The 19396-nt window shown below is 42.3% G+C and overlaps 1 protein-coding gene and 1 long non-coding RNA gene across 5 annotated transcripts in view; one reads left to right on the top strand and one right to left on the bottom strand.

The window, feature by feature from the left end:
* Positions 1-14905, top strand: part of LOC126284120 (uncharacterized) — a 424622-nt gene extending 409717 nt beyond the window's left edge. For all 4 annotated transcript variants that reach the window (XM_049982826.1, XM_049982815.1, XM_049982834.1 and 1 more), the window contains one exon: positions 14719-14905. In XM_049982826.1, the coding sequence (XP_049838783.1) occupies positions 14719-14782 (64 nt within the window). In that variant the 3' untranslated portion in view covers positions 14783-14905. The remainder of the gene's footprint in view (positions 1-14718) is intronic.
* Positions 14906-15890: 985 nt separating this feature from the next.
* Positions 15891-19396, bottom strand: part of LOC126284178 (uncharacterized) — a 63470-nt gene continuing 59964 nt past the window's right edge. Inside the window, exon 2 of the long non-coding RNA XR_007551447.1 lies at positions 15891-16145. This is a non-coding gene — a long non-coding RNA (uncharacterized LOC126284178). The remainder of the gene's footprint in view (positions 16146-19396) is intronic.

Raw genomic sequence — 19396 nt, 5'->3', positions numbered from 1 at the left:
TAGACAACCCAGCTGCTGAACATGCCTCTCAAAATGATGTGCTTCTTCAAAAGCTGCAACATCTGGATTTTTGTACCAACACCAGCTTCTCTGAATTGTGCATGTGAGATCCTACCTACAACATATCCTTCATTCCCTTTAACTTCCCTGGCCTCAGCCTTTGTTAGTCTATATGCTTCACTCACCTGTTCCCTTGCCTGCTCCCTCTCCAGCACTGCACACACCTTCTATCTCACTAATGCACCAAGTCTTTTTCACTTCTCTCCTCTTTCTCCCCCCCCCCCCCCTCCTCCTCCTCCTCCTCCTCCTCCTCCTCCTCCTCCAGGCCTTCACCACAAGCTCCAAGACATTGTAGCTCACATCAGATGCAGTTGCAGTCAAGCCCGAGTGCCCAGAGACATTAGCTATGCATGTGTGAGTTGTGCTTGTATGAAACCTTAAGCATTTTAGTAGTTTTTTTCATTGTGCCTGTCTGTGAATCAGTACCTCATCTATGTGGTGACTAGCAATCTATCCCTCCCAATGAAGAAATATGATACGATGTATTTTAATTATTAATAGAAGCACAGTTGTGGTATTTTGTGACAGAATTAAAACTGCTTTCTTACTACATTTAGTATAGTGCATAGAAAATATGCCACATCATTAAATGTACAGTGTGCTATCATGAAACCCATTTGCCTATTTGAAGAAGATAACCTCATCTATTTTTACATTGAAACCACAATCAAATCCAAATCAGTATGCAGGGTCAGAACATCAACACCAGCATAGTCAGAACAGAACTGAAGTAAGTGCTGGACTGACAAGGAGAGGTTCCCAGTAGTGGATCAACTTTCTGAAGCCATCTATACAATGAAGTAGGTTAAGGTCCCTGGTGTTAAGAGTGTTATAGTGCTAGCCTCATATGCAAAAGGTTGTGGGTTTAAATCTTGTTAGGTGCTTTGACATCTTGTATTTAGTATTTTATTCATCTTCATACAACTGTAGTTGTATATAATGAAATAATAAGCAACCAGTTGCTTTATCTGAAACCAAGTTTATAGTTTATTAAAAAATGTGTGTTCCTGAATATTGGACCTCTTTTTGGACCAAGGTAAGTGATTCTAGGGATAAGAACAATGTACATAAAGACCTGAATCACTTATCTTGGTCTTAAAAGGGGTGCAATATTCAGAAACACACATTTTTAATAAATTGCCATCAACCATTAATAACTTGGCTTCAGATAAAGCACAGTTTAAACAGAGTTTGAAAGACTTTTTGATAGGCAACTCCTTCTACTCCATAGATGAATATCTTAACAGATACTGTTAAGCTTAAGTAAAAATATCTGTTAGATTTCAGACAACAGTAAAGAATAGGTATTTTGTGTATGATAAATTTATTAATACTGCATAACTGTTCATTCTGACAGCGTGTTAATTCTGTAAATATTAGCGGTTCCAGTTTACTGCATTGTATTAACCTATTTCGACTATCTCCTGACAAATAATCAGGGTAGTAAGTATTATATTCAAATGTTTTATGTTTTTATGTTATACTTTCTGACATGTTCCACATCCATGAGAATCATGTCATTTTTTGGGTCTATGGAACAAAACCTGAATCTAATCTCTAATATAATCTAATCTAAAAGAAATTTAATTTCTTTATCAGTTTTGGGCACTTAGTGCCCATAGTCAAAATTTACATCTGTCAAATTATTTGTGACTGTCAACAATACGAAGCATGCAGCAAAATGCCATAGTCCTAAGCTAATAGGTGCTTACATGTAAGCAATACAATACTGAATCCATTAATACAATAAGAGCTCGTAGATGCATAAATGCAAGCATTTATGAACTTCGTGAAAGTGCTGCTATTTATACAAACTCCAAATCTTCGAGAATATATGAACAAACATTACAAACATAAGTATTTCAAGTATATTCCAGAAATTATAAATTGAGATTTCAGTGTGGAAGGGGGGGGGGGGGATCATTTCTTGAACTGAAGTCCATTTTTGCCAATCACACCTATAATAGCTTTTTATTGCTCCACCCCCACCCAGTTGCTGCAGTATCCTGGTCAGATCCTGTGCTTCTTCTGTACCCATTTCCCTACCTTATGGCTCCTAAATGCATGACTGCCTCTGCCGTTAGACATGCCCTATGCACCATTCTACCAGCACCTATACCAGCCGTATAACCGACCAAACATATACCATCAGAGACAGAGAGAACCACCTGTGAAATGACATTTCACGTACCAGCTGTTATGTAAATACTGTCTGGCCATCTACATTAGTATGACACCACCAAGTTATCATTTAGGACAAATGGGCATGGACAGAATTGTATAATGGCAACACACAATATATCTTGTTGCAGAGCATGCTTTAGAACATGATAGTCGTGATATCAGTGCCTGGTTCACCACACATGCCATCTAGATTTTTCCCCCAAACACCAGTTTCTCAGAATTCCACAGATGGGAACTGGTGTTACAACACGGCCTTGGTTCTCGCCAATCATTTGGCCTTAATTTATGTAATTGTTTTATTTAATTTCTTGAGTCTCAACATTTCTTCTATGTAACTGTTCCTCTCTTGATTCCCTTTTAGTTTTCGGTATCTTTTATTTCTGACTATCTATATTTTCCTGCCCCACGCCTCCACCATATATAATGCACTTAGATTTCTGTTCTTATTAACTGTTGTACAATGTTTTAGCAGTAATCTCTGTCTCATGTATTACTGTACCTTCCTCCTTTAAGATTTCAGGTTTTCAAAGCCCATCCAGTGCAGTTGACAACATTAATCTTTCCATCTCAACCCACTTGGGGTTCTGGGTGACTTTTTCAAACTCTGTCCATTTCCTAAACCTTGCCAGGCCTTTTCCTTCTTCTTCAACCCTTCTGCCAGAAGAAGGAGTTACTGGCTTGGAAAGCTTGCACATTGTTTAATCTCTATGTGTGGTTTATACTGCTGCCACTTGGTAAATAGACTATTTTTATCTATCCAATTGTATTATCTGGACTGTAGTAGGACTTGATATGGAGGATGTGTATGACTTCTCTGTGGTTTTGTCTTCTTGGTGATGGGTCATAATCCTTGATTTCTTATGTGATGTCTGACAAGTGACAAAGCATATCATACGTCGTAAAATAACACTTTAGTAACTTTTCTGATAGTCCTACTTTCTGCTTAAGTGTAAAAGTCCAAATCAAGTCTCCTGGGCTATATCTCACTGCCCAGTGCTTGGCATTGTAGTGCTGTCATCCAGGGATAATAATGTGAGGATAATAATGTGAACAAGCTGCTTGCATTTTCAGTCCCGGTCATGAGCTGTTTTGCATTATGATTGTGATTATTGTCCAGTTTAAATGAGCAGTGTATCTGTTGCCTTGCGACCATGAAGCAGAAAAAGCAATGTGAAACCTGTAGTGTCTTGCTTGCTGTGTTGTATGCAAATGTCACATCAGGCAGTATTTCATCCCAGTGTCCCTGTTCTACATCAGCATATACTGAGAATATATCTGCCTGCAACATATTATAAAGTGATCTTTCAGGCTATTCATATGTGACTGGTCAACAGTTGTCAGACTGTGGCTGACATCGCAACATGAAATTACTTCTGATACCAATCTCGACTAAAAAAACTTTTCCATGATCAGAGATCATCATGTAGGGTGCTCCACGCTTCAAAACTTTGGAGTTTCAGTAGCTTCAGTAGTCAGCACAGCCTTTCTGACAGCGTAGCAGGTGAGGCAGTCAGTGCAGACTGTTATCATCAATTCCGATTTGTCAACTTTGGGAACTCCCCCCAAGAAGCCAATTCCAGTTTGATGAAATTTCCTCCCTGGGGAGTTATTGCAGGCAGCTTTAGTACCAGGCAAGAGGTTTGCATGTCTCAATGTCACTGAGAGCTGTGTTGGCAGTAGCATAGCTACTGGCAGGGTCACACAGGCCAGACAGGCCACAGCGAAGGAGCCTGAAGAAGGGAAGGGAGGGTCTCAAGGTGTTTTCCCAGTGAGCTCTTGGATATGAGCATGGCAACCCCAGTTCCCTGAGTTGGGGACTGACTATTTGCCACTCCAGGGACCATTGTTAGATGCAGAGTGGAATGTTGTGTGTTTCACGAGAAAAGGGGCCTCGTGGACCATGAGTAAGGTACTCACCCGCCACCCCCTCTCTCTCCCCCTCTCCTCCCCCATATATATAATCTCTGTGTGATGATTGGCTGTTGAGGTGAAATAGTCTCTAGTGGGCAACCTTTGGGCCAGTTGTATAAGGTTTCCTCAGGCATGTGGGGCTCTGTGTAGCTCAACATTTGTATTACTAGCTGCTCTTGGGATACCTATGGAGTGACCTCAGTTCATGCCTATCCATGACAGGATGGATGTGCTGTTAGGTAGTACCTCAACCCAACAAAGAGAGCTCACTTGGTCAGTCCATCCAAGAAGGAGTCCTGGGATTATAGTAACAGGGTACTAATCTGCAGTAACACTTTCATTGCAATCTAGAGGGCAGAGGGAGTCTTGAGGAAGTCTCCTCTTCGTATATTCAAAAGGTGATATTGCTGGGTCCTTAAAAAGAGTTAAATGGCGTTTTAATGGAATGCTTCTCATTGAAACTGCCACATCAAACCAAGTATATAAGTTCCAATATGCAAGGCCATAGGTGAATATCCTGTTGAGGTTGTTTTTCATAACCCTCTTAACTTCTGTAAAGGCAGCGCTACCTGCTGCAATATAATGGAGATGGACACTGAGGAGTTACATGAAGAATAAAAAAATATGGGTGTCTTATAAGTACAGAAGTATGTGTGGAGAGTCAATGGCATACTGGAAAAACGGCAACATTTATCTAACAATCAACACTCTGGAATTACCTGAAGATATTCTTGCAGGCTTTATCTGTCTTAAGGTTCGACCATTTGTTCCTAAATCATTGCAATGCTTCAAATGTCAAAGATTTAGTCATACCACTATGGCATGTAACAGGTAATGGGAGGACAGGCAACTCTTGTACCCTTCCTCCAAAATGTGCAATTTGCTCAAGGGATCACCCAGTATGGTGCAGGAAGTGTCAACCTCTGGTGTTTGCTACTTCTTTTCCATTGTCCCACATGAAGCCATTTGCCAAGTGTCATGCCTCCACACAAACCCAGACTACAGATTCATGTACAAGTACGTGCACTTGTCAGAGTACCTGTAGGGGAAAAGCCCCACTTGAACCTAAAATCATTTGGAAGCCGTCGATGATGGGATCTCGGCCACCTACCAGTGCACGCTATCAGAAGCCTATTAAGCTGTCCTCACTACCGACACAAGCAACTCCTCCCATAAATAAGGAAAAACATCACACAAAAAGTCATTTGAAACTGAAAAAAGTACCAGCAAAACCAGTGAACTACCTTTCTGGTGGTGATTTTTCTGTTGAGAACACTTGATATCCAGATGGGGAACCAGAGAGCTGGGCACCATCTGTTGTACCCATGACTTCTGAGGTAAATTACTGCCAAGGAAGAAGGATAAGGACAACCATCGCTAATCAGAGGTTGCCACAGGGACTTTCCTATTGCTCTGAATTTTAAATGGATACTGATCGAAAAGAAAGGAAAGACAGTTCTACATCTGGTTACAAGAAACTAATTTTAAAGTAACCAACACACCCGCATTATGGGGCTAACACCCATAAAATGTTACTGAAGACAGGATTAAGGCTGGAGTGACTGTTTTCATTTCTGACAGGTACCACTACTCTCTTTCCCTCTTACCATGGCCAGCCAGTCCCTTGGTGGAATGACGAATGTCACTCGGCAATCATAGCCTGGTGCATAACTTTGCCAAAATTCAGACACCATCCACCTACAGAAAATCTTTGTGCCTCCAGATTTGCAAGATCTCAAGAGAGGTGAGTGATAAGAAAATGGAAGAGGAACTCCTGTAAGGACTTCCATTAATTGGTCCACTTCCACTGCACGTATTTGGGACTCAATAAGGTGGATTTCAAGCAAGGGTGGTAAATCTCCCTTTATGGCCTTGTTCAAAAATGGGGTCATGGTGGACTCGTCTACAAACATGGCTCAGGTTTTAGCTGAATACTTTCTTACTGTCATGGTGTCATCCAGACAGACTCCTGTTGAGATGAGAGGGCTCCATTTCGTCTCTTTCGGAGCTCTACCATATGCTATTCACCATGTGGGAATTGTAATCAGCTGTGTCCACACCAGAGACAGTGTTACAGTGAAGGATCAAGTTCATTACCACATTTTACAGACATAAGAAACACTTTTCTCTTTGAATAATTACCTCCAAAATTCAGGTACATCTTATACTCGTAATTAATATAAAAATGTCCAGCGTTCGGTTTAAAATTCTTGCCTATCTTAAAAATTGCTATATATTTGATTCCATGGGAAACCTATCTCTATTGGCTGCACTGGATTCAACTGGAATTAGCAGTGCACCATTGTGTTGAACATGAGTTGTGGAGATTCACAAGTTTGCTAACACTGTCTCCCTCGTGCCCTGCCACCACAAAACCAGAACACTGTTTAGCCTGTAATGTGTCATTGCTGTCTGTGGTGCCAGTGAACTTGAATTCAGAGTGATTTGTGTTATGGGTAACAGTACAATATTTTTGTTAGTACTTACGAAGCATTTAGGAATCAAGGAGATGACTCACCAAAAGGCAGAAGTGCTGCACTGTTGATAGATACAAAAACAAAAGGTACAGAGATTGGCTAGGTTTCAGGATATACTTCCTTTTTCAGGCGTGTAGGAAAAACATGCATACGCTCGCGCGCGCGCGCGCGCGCGCACACACACACACACACACACACACACACACACACACACACACACACACACACACACACACACACTACTGTGGGGGGGGGGGGGGGGGGGGGGGAGGCTTGTTAAGCCAAGAAGGTTACAGGAGTGAAGGATGTGCTGTAAGATTTTAGTGCTTCACAACCCGTGTCATTTGGACCCTCCCCACCACCACTAGCTTTTTTGAGCTGCCAGATGGGAACTGTCCTTACAGCACATGCACATCCTTGTCTCCCATAATCTTCCTGGCCTAATCCTAAGATAACTCACTGCCCCCACCTCCCACATTACAGAGAGAGAGAGAGAGAGAGAGAGAGAGAGAGAGAGAGAGAGAGAGAGAGAGAGAGAGAGAGAGGGTAGAGAGAGTGAGAGTGGAGAGTGTGTGTGCACCATCCCTTGCCCCAGTATCCCCACCCAAATTGTGCCCCACATTAGCTAGTTGTGTGCTCTCATCTCACGCCCGTCTATGAAATCCTGTGCCCAGCCATCTGCCCTCTCCCCCCTCCACCTCCTAGCTAGCTCACAGACAGCTCCCACTCTTTCAAGAGCTGCTAGTCGCCCCCCCCCCTCCCCCCACCACCACCACCACCACCAACCTCTTCCCTACCTCCCGCCTCTCTCCATCCCTCATCCCACTCCACCCTACACCCCCACCTCGCCCCAGTACAATCACCATGGGCCAGGAAAGTGCTGGCAGTCGACTGAGCACAATGTATGGGGACATGCATGAGCACATGAGTGAGTGTGTGTTTGTGTTTGTGCACATTTTTCCTACAAGCTTCAAAAAAGGAAATGTATTCCAAAACCTAGCCAATCCCTGTACCTTTTGAGGATACAGCACTTTTGTCTTTCGGTGAGTCATCTCCTTTATTCCTAAATAAATTATAATTCTCAACCAGAACTTTATGTACTTTTTTAGTGGTTAGTTTCGTAATGGATAAAATAAAAGGTATTTATATGGTGGGGGCTGCAAATTGAAAGTAATAGCATATCCAGAAGAACATGGAAACAAAGTAGCTGAGTCGTACTTTGACCCTCCACCAGAAAGTAAGAAAAACTGAAAAAAAAATGAGGAAGACTAAAAGTGCAAATAGAGGACCAAAACTAGAAGATGATAAATTTTAGGGTATTAAAAGGTCAGTTCGGTTTTATAAACTAAGAATTTTTTTAGCCAGCTTTGCAGTCTAATAAAAAATTGTAAAAATATTATTTTTTTAAAAAATGGCTTAAAAATTTACGTGGTTTATATAGTCCTTAACGTCCTGTCGTCTGTAAAATATGGTTTGCCATGCTCTGTCATATGTGCCCTGTAGACAACGGCAAACTCCTGTCTTGTTCCAATCAGATCCTGTTTGATGGACATAACTCCATCACTTGGGAGAAAGCAATTGGAAGAAGGCAATGGCTTGGAAGGAGGCAATATTAATTCCATTCTGGACGCAAGGCGAACATTGTACCAACCCTAATACATCTACATCTACATGACTACTCTGCAATTCACATTTAAGTGCTTGGCAGAGGGTTCATCGAACCACAATCATACTATCTCTCTACTATTCCACTCCCGAACAGCGAGCGGGAAAAACGAACACCTAAACCTTTCTGTTCGAGCTCTGATTTCTCTTATTTTATTTTGATGATCATTCCTACCTATGTAGGTTGGGTTCAACAAAATATTTTCGCATTCGGAAGGGAAAGTTGGTGACTGAAATTTCGTAAAAAGGTCTCGCCGCGACGAAAAACTTCTATGCTTTAATGACTTCCATCCCAACTCGTGTATCATATCTGCCACACTCTCTCCCCTATAACGTGATAATACAAAACGAGCTGCCCTTTTTTGCACCCTTTCGATGTCCTCCGTCAATCCCACCTGGTAAGGATCCCACACCGCGCAGCAATATTCTAACAGAGGACGAACGAGTGTAGTGTAAGCTGTCTCTTTAGTGGACTTGTTGCATCTTCTAAGTGTCCTGCCAATGAAACGCAACCTTTGGCTCGCCTTCCCGACAATATTATCTATGTGGTCCTTCCAACTGAAGTTGTTCGTAATTTTAACACCCAGGTACTTAGTTGAATTGACAGCCTTGAGAATTGTACTATTTATCGAGTAATCGAATTCCAACGGATTTCTTTTGGAACTCATGTGGATCATCTCACACTTTTCGTTATTTAGTGTCAACTGCCACCTGACACACCAAACAGCAATCTTTTCTAAATCACTTTGCAACTGATACTGGTCTTCGGATGACCTTACTAGACGGTAAATTACAGCATCATCTGCGAACAGTCTAAGAGAACTGCTCAGATTGTCACCCAGGTCATTTATATAGATCAGGAACAGTAGAGGTCCCAGGACGCTTCCCTGGGGAACACCTGATATCACTTCAGGTTTTATTCGATGATTTGCCGTCTATTACTACGAACTGCGACCTTCCTGATAGGAAATCATGAATCCAGTCGCACAACTGAGACGATACCCCATAGCTCCGCAGCTTGATTAGAAGTCGCTTATGAGGAACGGTGTCAATAGCTTTCCGGAAATCTAGAAGTACGGAATCAACTTGAGATCCCCTGTCGATAGCGGCCATTACTTCGTGCGAATAAAGAGCTAGCTGCGTTGCACAAGAGCGATGTTTTCTGAAGCCATGCTGATTACGTGTCAATAGATCGTTCCCTTCGAGGTGATTCATAATGTTTGAATACAGTATATGCTCCAAAACCCTACTGCAAACCGACGTCAATGATACAGGTCTGTAGTTAAATGGATTACTCCTACTACCCCTCTTGAACACTGGTGCGACCTGCGCAATTTTCCAATCTGTAGGTACAGATCTATCGGTGAGTGAGCGGTTGTATATGAGTGCTAAGTAGGGAGCTATAGTATCAGCGTAATCTGAAAGGAACCTAATCGGTATACAATCTGGACCTGAAGACTTCCCCGTATCAAGCGATTTTAGTTGCTTCGCAACCCTAAGGTATCTACTTCTAAGAAACTCATGCTAGCAGATGTTCGTGTTTCAAATTCTGGAATATTCCATTCGTCTTCCCTGGTGAATCTATGGATAAGACTCTAGAGTGCCTGGTCTGTTACTTCTCGTCTGACTCATTGAATCCCGAGGTCACCTAATGGCTCCCAGTGCAGTTTCAGGCTCTACTTTTTGTACTTTTCTGCCCTTGATGACTTAATTCTACTGGAGGCAGCAATACAAGAGCCCTTCTTATGATGAAAGCATTTGGTTGGTGTGTTTTTTGATGTTAAAAAAGCACACGGCCCTACATGGAGGTACAAAACCCATCACCAACTTCATGACTGGGCATTATATAGACGTTTTCCATTTCTTATCCAATCCTTCCTCCAGAACCAGTGCTCTCGATATTGCGTTGGTGATACGTTATCTGATTGCTATGTGCAGGAGAAAGGGATCCCCCCAAAGTAGTGTACTCAGTGTTACACTGTTTGCAAATTGCTGTCAATAGCATCACCTCCACAGTCAGGAGCCTTGTTAAATACTCTTTGTCTGGGGATGACTTTGCAATCTACTTTTCCTCCAATCTTACAATGACAATGAGGTAACTACAGCTGACAATCAGGAAGCTGGAAGCTTGGGCCAGTAAAACTAGTTTTATGTTTTCACCAGAGAAGACTACTTATGTCAATTTTAACACTGCTTGTTGAAGGTGTAACCAGCCAGAGCTCACAAGTGGAGGGGGGGGGGGGGGATGACAATATTTTACATTTAAAATTTAAAGGCAGTGTGCACAGTTTCTGCATACTGTCTGACTTGAAATCAGCCTGGCCTCGACACCTGAGAGATATGTGAACAAAGGGCTTCAAATCATTGAATATTTTGAATTGCCTCAGCAGAAAGGTGTAAGAAGCTGACATGTTCCACAACCTTGCAGTTTTATAGGGCATTTATCAGATTGTGGTTCCATTATGGCAGTGTAGTTTTGAGATCGGACACTATTTACTGCCTCGAGACGTTAGGTGCTGTCCACTATAAGGGCATGCAAATATCAACTGGAGCTGTTCGGACCAACCAGTTCAGAGTCTCTGCGTAGAGACTGGTAAACCACCACTCTGGCTTAGCTGATCCTCTACGTTTCAGCATTGCCTCAGTCACTGGCAGTACACCACAACTTTAAATGGCTGTTCAGGAATCTGCCCCCCGTGATCAAGCCATTAGGGTATGTGCTACTGACTGTCTCAGTGATCTGAAAATGTCAGACCTCTGAATGCAGTCAGGGATGGAACAAATTGCCTTCGTGTCTCCAGAAGCCCAAAGCGATTTTAAGCTTTACGCAGTACAAGAAAACTTTTAATCCAGATGATGTTTGTAAAATTCTGTTTAAGCTTTATGCAGCACAAGAAAACTTGTACTTCAGATTATGTTTGTAAAACTCTGTTTTCTTCAATTTTAAGTATGCATTGTAGTTTTACCATTGTTTATCAAGTGGATCCCAGCAAGAGAATGCTCTTGGTTGTTCAGTTGCTTTTCGTGGTAGAGTTTTCAAAGTGCGTCTTCTGAACAAATTATGATGCTTTGGTGGCACTGGAGTGTATTCACAGGCATAATAGTACAAGGTTTCTTGTTTGTTCTGACTCACTCAATGTGCTATAAACAGTCCACCAAATGTATCTGGTAGAGCAGTTGATCAGCTTGTCCATGAGTTTTTACACGGCTCCGAAAACTTGGCAAGGAGGTAGTCTTTTGCTGGGACCGTGACACATTAGGATCTGACAAGTATTGGAAGCAAGTGTCACATCTTGGTAATGACAGACAGCTTCAAACGAGGCAGGAATTGCAGGTGTCAGTCAATGGACATCCAGCTCAACCAGTTTCCAAGTAAAAACTGTGAGGGGAAATGCATTCAGTGGACACTTGGGGTCAGGTGCTTTGCAGGACGCCATAACTTACAGCGGCACACAAGTCTGAATGTCTTCACGGAAATTGAACAGCAGCTGACTGGAACCATGTTCTATGGTCTTGATGAGTCACAATTTTGCCATTTTTCAAATTGTGCACAACACCAAGTTCATCAAAAGCCCAATGAGATGTTTAACCTGCAGTGTGTGGAGGGTTTAGGTCAGGCAGAAGATGGTTGTGTGATGTTTTGATTTTTATTTTCCCCCAGCACCATGACTTGGGCCCATTCATTCAGCTTACTGCAAACATGGACCAGTGTGGCACAGGGTTGCACTTTCTTCTACATCTCTTGACTTTAAAGATGACAACAGATGTACTGAAAGGACAGCACATGCATTCTTGGTTTTACAAACGCTCAGTTACCCTATTGCACATCATCTGTCCACTAAATCTCTTGTTCTTAACCACACAGAAGTGCATTACTATATGGGACTGCAGATGAAAGTACCAGTCAGCATTCCTGCAATTTTGTAGCTCTGCTGGATCTAACCATCAATCAGCCAGCCGGATATGGCATAAATGAGACTCACTTTCTCACAAAATTTGTGTCAAACTTTGTGTCTCCATGACTGGTGAATGGTACTGTGCAATGCTGGGGAAATTACAGTGTGCAATTAAGGCAAAACCTCTGGGGAGTTCTGTATTGGTCACAGTTCAACACAAGGAACTGGTCAATCTGGGAGGCCAGGCTCATCCATTCAAGGAATCTTTTCAACTTGGTGTGTCAATGGGATGATTGCCTCAGTGTTCACTGTTATTTTGCATGATTGGCATACTGTTTCTGGACTGTGTGGTCTTAGAATGGAAACTTTTTGATCACCCCATGCTTACAAGATCTGTTTAAAAAATTTCCCAGAACGTTTATAATTTCGCACCAGTGGTGTGTTGGAGCAAAATGCGGTTGGCATCCCTGCACACACCTGTGTTTAATGTACAACTCCGGAAGTTTCATTGTTGTATGTCTGCTAGTTATTGTTCAGTACCGCATTGAGTAGAACATCACACAGTTTGTGAATTTCAAGATAGCAGAGTTAGAGGAGCAAGGTGTCTGCATTAAATTTTGCTTGGAACTCGCAAAAACCTTTACCAGAGCCTCACCAAATGCATAAAGCCTACGGTGGTGAATGCTTAAACCATACTTGGTATTACGAATGGTTCATCGGTTTAAGAAAGGCCAGATGAAAGTTAAAAGTCAATGCTCATTCAGGAACATCAACAGATTGTGCTTGGCAATGGAAAACTGACTGTATGAGAGATTGCAGAAGAATGTAACATTTCAGCTGGATCATGCCATGAAATCCTGACACAGCATCTTGGAATGCATCATGCTGCCACCAAGTTCGTCCCACAGCCCATGAGTTACAACCAGAAAGAATGGCGCCTCACAATCTGTGAAGAGCTTTTGGGTTGTGCAAATGAGAATGAGATGTTCCTTTAGAGAATCATAATTGGTGTTCAGACATGCATCTACAGTTATAATGTTGAGACTAAGGTTCAGTATTCACAGTGGGTCAGGAAAGTTTCTCCAAGACCAAAAAAAGCTCATCAGGTTAGGTCAAGTGTCAAAGCCATGCTGATAGTTTTCTTTGACTTTGAAGGATTAGTTCATCATGAATTCATGCCACAGGGACAAACTGTTAATCAATGGTACTATCAGGGTGTGTCACGATGCCTGTTAGAAGGAAACAGCCTGAAATGTGACAATTCACGGGGCTTGCATCACGATAATGGCCCGCACATTCACCCCTGTTGGTGCATGACTAATGCACAAAAAAATTAAACCGCTGTGCCACCCCATACTCTCTACTCACCAGACTTGGCCCTTGTAGAGAGTTTTTTATGTCCAAAGTTGAAAACACTATCGAAAGGACAAAGATTTACATCGATAAAAGAAATTTCGCAGACAGTGCTTTGCACAATACAGCAAGAGACATAGAAGACTGCTTCTGGAAGTGGAAACTGCACCAAGAGCTGTGTGTTGATTGTGGAGGAGAGTATTTTGAAGGAGACCATGCACAATAAGTAAAAGGTAACCGTAGAAAAATTTTGTGGACTAATTTGTGGAATTTTTTGAACAGACCTCCAACATTATTTTCAAATTTACACATTGCATTGACAGGGAGGAATGCTTTTAGTTCATCTCTGAATGTGTATAAGTTAGTTATGTTGTGATTTATATGGAGTGTAGCACATATATAAACTCCTTTTGTGTTTATGTGTGAGTTGTCGTGTTTTATCATGGCTGTCAATGCCACTATGTCTTCAAAAGTGATTGGTTTTCCTTATGTGACAATTAACAGCATTTTATATACAGGCACGCAAATTCAAATTGGCTATTTGAAGATGTTTAAATTTTCATGGTTGGCATTTACATTCATATAGAACTTTTGAACAGACAACATATTCAGCATTAACTGTAGAATTATCTGTTTCACTATTCACTTAAGGTTTACTGATATTTGTTTTAAGATGTTAACATTTCTAAAAAGGCTCAGATGTGGTAATGAAAAGAACATGTGTCGGAGGATTTATAAAGATTCACTGCCTTTGGCAGTATACCACTTAATAATGGCCTTAAGGCCAAAACTGCAATAGTAAAAATAAATGATTTCTACAGTCAATAGGAAATTGATTTCTTTTAAAAAATTTCAATTGTTGCTTTCCAGTCATGTCACCCAGCATATATGTCTACTGATTTAAGACATTCGGAACGTGCAAGTTGTAGCCCTGCTTTCTGTTGTACTGTATTTTCCTTTCTGGTGGAATCCAGCAGTTTTACCAATAAATCAAATATTGTTTATTTTAGACCTGATGATAATACAGCATTGTTGTAACACATTGTTTTGTTTCATTGCTTGAAGGATTTTAATAACCAGGCTGATTCTTTTGTAAAATATGTATTTGTTTTTTCTAAAGTGGTCCACATTCATGAGGATAACATTACAAGAGATGAACTTCATTGTTTCAGGGCAAAACACTACAAAGGTGGCTACTCAGACTGGGAAGAGCACACAAAACCAAAAGCCAGCTAGAAATGACAATTCGATGTTGGTACATGTGAGACTCTGCAGGAATTTGCTTGAGAGGATAAATGCTTCAGAGGATAAAATGTAGTGCTTTTTCTATCTGCCTTAATAAAATGCAACTTTTCATTTTGTTGGTCTTTTAATAGAAGTTATATTACCTGTATCATTTACAGTTATCCTTTTTCCTTAACAAATTTTACAGCATTTGTAACAAAAAGATAAATGTATGCTTTATACACTAAGAGCTTTCTATGTAACTGTTGAGTGTAAGCTGTAAATGGACCAAAATTATTTCTGTAGTTTATTCTCCACCACTCCTTTGGTAAAACATAAGTCTCTAATCATAAAGCTGAAAAACTTAAGGTATTGGATGAATAACGTACATAACACCACAATTTTGGTTTCACTTTTTGATTCATTATTCTCAGTGTTCTATTTTTCAGACAATGGCCAGTTTATTAACTTTGTACGACAAAAAAGCACATAAACCATATTATCACTCACAAACAAAGAAGAGTCCAGTGAAAGAATTTGTAAAGTTTTTGACACACAAATTTAAAAACACTGTTCAAGAATCAATAATAGGCCTAAAAAGTCACCTAAACATAGTGATTGTATGTGGCACAGAACATTGTTCATATTTACACAATACATCACTGAAAAAAAAATACCGTCTTGCAGAAAAAGACAACAACATTACTGAATTTGTGTGGACATCGATATGCATATTTTCATGGAGAGATTGCAGATAGTTGTTGCGTGAATGAACACCAGAAACAGACTTCACATAAGTGTTAATCATTTACTCATTTAGCAGGGACTGTGTTAAACAGCTACTTGCTAGCTGCACACTATTTTGGGAGAACAAACAGTGGAAACTTCAGGCTGGAATGTCACCATACAGATGACGTGCTGAGTTGCAGACAGGCACAACGAAAAGACTGTTACACATGATAACTCTAGGCCAAAGCCTTCTTGTGCAAAGCAAACAGGCATGTGTGCAACTCCCCCCCCCCCCCCCCCCCAACACACACACAAGGAAGCACACCTTACCCGCACATGATTGTTATCACTGGCATTGAAGGCTGTTCTGTTCTTTGTTTTAAGCAACTTGCCCCACAATTTTATTCATACTGTGAGAACATTCTCAAGAGAAGCATAAGCATATTTTCTGTTTTATTCGTATGACCCAATGGCTGCATCATTATCAGGCAGGAGCAGTGATAATGACAGCAGTTTGGACTGGCAGCAGCATGTGGATGCAGTGGAACAGCAAAGAAACGCTGCTGTACCAGCAGGCATTGGTGTCATCAGTGGCAGCCCATGATGACTGCAGCATGGACTGCAGTGGCACATACTTGGCAACTCTCTGAAAAGTAATGCAAACATTAGCATCCTGGATGTGTGCAGCAGAGACAGCAACAGAGAACATGATTGGCATTCGCTCCGCTTATTGCACATACTGTGGCCTTCTGCTGTAAAGTACATACACATATTGACAATGATTGCACTACTAAGCCTGTAGCTCAGAGCTCCCATACAGGCCTAAATATTTACTGCTATACCCTACATTCACCTATGCACAATGATTGCACTGCAAGGTCTGCTCAGAGCTCCCTCACAGACTGTTTACTGCAACACCCAATCTCGAACTAGACCATGGAATGGGATGCAGATCACAGTTCTATTCTGGATGAGCCTGCCCCATTGCAACGTAACATGTTACTGCTGATTATTCACTGATGAGACCAACCAATAGTGATATGTCTGATACGATTCCCAATGGCTAAGTTCATAACCATGTATACACTCCTGGAAATGGAAAAAAAAACACATTGACACCGGTGTGTCAGACCCACCATACTTGCTCCGGACACTGCGAGAGTGCTGTACAAGCAATGATCACACGCACGGCACAGCGGACACACCAGGAACCGCGGTGTTGGCCGTCGAATGGCACTAGCTGCGCAGCATTTTTGCACCACCGCCGTCAGTGTCAGCCAGTTTGCCGTGGCATACGGAGCTCCATCGCAGTCTTTAACACTGGTAGCATGCCGCGACAGCGTGGACGTGAACCGTATGTACAGTTGACGGACTTTGAGCGAGGGCGTATAGTGGGCATGCGTGAGGCCGGGTGGACGTACTGCCGAATTGCTCAACACGTGGGGCGTGGGGGTCTCCACAGTACATCGATGTTGTCGCCAGTGGGCGGCGGAAGGTGCACGTGCCCGTCGACCTGGGACCGGACCGCAGCGACGCACGGATGCACGCCAAGACCATAGGATCCTACGCAGTGCCGTAGGGGACCGCACCGCCACTTCCCAGCAAATTAGGGACACTGTTGCTCCTGGGGTATCGGCGAGGACCATTCGCAACCGTCTCCATGAAGCTGGGCTACGGTCCCGCACACCGTTAGGCCATCTTCCGCTCATGCCCCAACATCGTGCAGCCCGCCTCCAGTGGTGTCGCGACAGGCGTGAATGGAGGGACGAATGGAGACGTGTCGTCTTCAGCGATGAGAGTCGCTTCTGCCTTGGTGCCAATGATGGTCGTATGCGTGTTTGGCGCCGTGCAGGTGAGCGCCACAATCAGGACTGCATACGACCGAGGCACACAGGGCCAACACCCGGCATCATGGTGTGGGGAGCGATCTCCTACACTGGCCGTACACCTCTGGTGATCGTCGAGGGGACACTGAATAGTGCACGGTACATCCAAACCGTCATCGAACCCATTGTTCTACCATTCCTAGACCGGCAAGGGAACTTGCTGTTCCAACATGACAATGCACGTCCGCATGTATCCCGTGCCACCCAACGTGCTCTAGAAGGTGTAAGTCAACTACCCTGGCCAGCAAGATCTCCGGATCTGTCCCCCATTGAGCATGTTTGGGACTGGATGAAGCGTCGTCTCACGCGGTCTGCACGTCCAGCACGAACCCTGGTCCAACTGAGACGCCAGGTGGAAATGGCATGGCAAGCCGTTCCACAGGACTGCATCCAGCATCTCTACGATCGTCTCCATGGGAGAATAGCAGCCTGCATTGCTGCGAAAGGTGGATATACACTGTACTAGTGCCGACATTGTGCATGCTCTGTTGCCTGTGTCTATGTGCCTGTGGTTCTGTCAGTGTGATCATGTGATGTATCTGACCCCAGGAATGTGTCAATAAAGTTTCCCCTTCCTGGGACAATGAATTCACGGTGTTCTTATTTCAATTTCCAGGATGTACATTTATGGCTCAACTATTGGTCTAGGGGCTGGCTGTGTCCTATTGCATTGTATCCTATATAAATTCAGTAATAATAATCCAGCCAGAATGAAATTTTCACCCTGCAGTGGAGTTGCACTGATATGAAACTTCCTGGCAGATTAAAACTGTGTGCTGGACTGACTCAAACTAGGGATCTTTGCCGAACTAGGGATCTTTTCCTGTCCCAGGCAAGTGCTCTACCTTCAAAGTCCTGAGTTTGAGTCTTGGCCTGGCACACAGTTTTAATCTGCCAAGAGGCAGAGTGAAAAGTTTATTCCAGAAATACCTTCCAGACTGTGGCTAAGCCATGTCTCTGCAATAACTTTTCTTCGAGGAGTGCTGTTCCCGCAAGTTTCACTGGAGAACTTTTGTGAAGTTTGGAAGGTAGGAGAAGAGGTGCTTCCAGAAGTAAAGCTATAAGGAAGGGTTTTGAGTTGTGCTTGGGTATCTCAGATGCTAGATTACTTGCCTGCAAAAGGCAAAGGTTTCGAGTTCAAATCTTGGCCGGGCACACAGTTCTACTCATCCAAAAAGTTTCAGTACTCCAGCCTATCAAACAGTCAATTAACAGTTAAAAGCACAATTAAATATGAAACATCAAATAAGAAAATGGAAATGGTCTTTTGGGACAGCGATGTAGGCTAATACTGATTTTGACTGAACTTTAATTTTATTACAGTCAACAAACACATTCCCTAAGTTGGCAGCTGTACAGAGACTAATATCCACAATAATTAAACATGATTTTAGTATAGCAGTGCAAGTACACAGCTAGTTTCTATGTAGGTAATGTTTTACTTGAGCAGTGGTGTGGTCCAGTACTTCCTAATGACAATTAATTACCCACATGTGTTTAGTTTACGCATGCTACTGAATAACAGAGTCTCATAAGAAGATCGGTACAATTGTTCACGCTAACTCACAATGAATAAAATGTATTTTCACAATTGCAGACTATTTTACCACAAATGAATAAGGTCAAACTGCCTATCACATTGTCACAGGCTAACACCAGAGGCATTTAGGCAGCACAGTTATTACACTTACCAGATCTTTAAACCTGCCCTTCTCTCTTCTTCCTCAACTTGGTCACAGTATATCATTATAACTTTCAATACATTTATCCCACTGTGAGACAAGATGGTAATTGCCTTCATAGAAAAATGTTTGTGGTTGCCTATAGAACCATGATTGTACCCAGACGTGCACCTCTTCATCCAAAGCAAGTCAATGGCCAAGAACATTTTCCTCCAGGGATCCAAAATATGGAAATCATATGAGGGATTCTTCATACCTTGCATTACCGGCTTTAGTCAAATGACACATTCACAACATTATATTACCAGAATTTCTTACCAACACTTATA

This window comes from Schistocerca gregaria, chromosome 1, assembly GCF_023897955.1.
Source record: "Schistocerca gregaria isolate iqSchGreg1 chromosome 1, iqSchGreg1.2, whole genome shotgun sequence".
Lineage (NCBI taxonomy): Eukaryota > Metazoa > Arthropoda > Insecta > Orthoptera > Acrididae > Schistocerca > Schistocerca gregaria.
The sequence above is the reverse complement of the archived record's forward strand: the minus strand, read 5'-3'. Positions and strand labels throughout refer to the sequence as shown.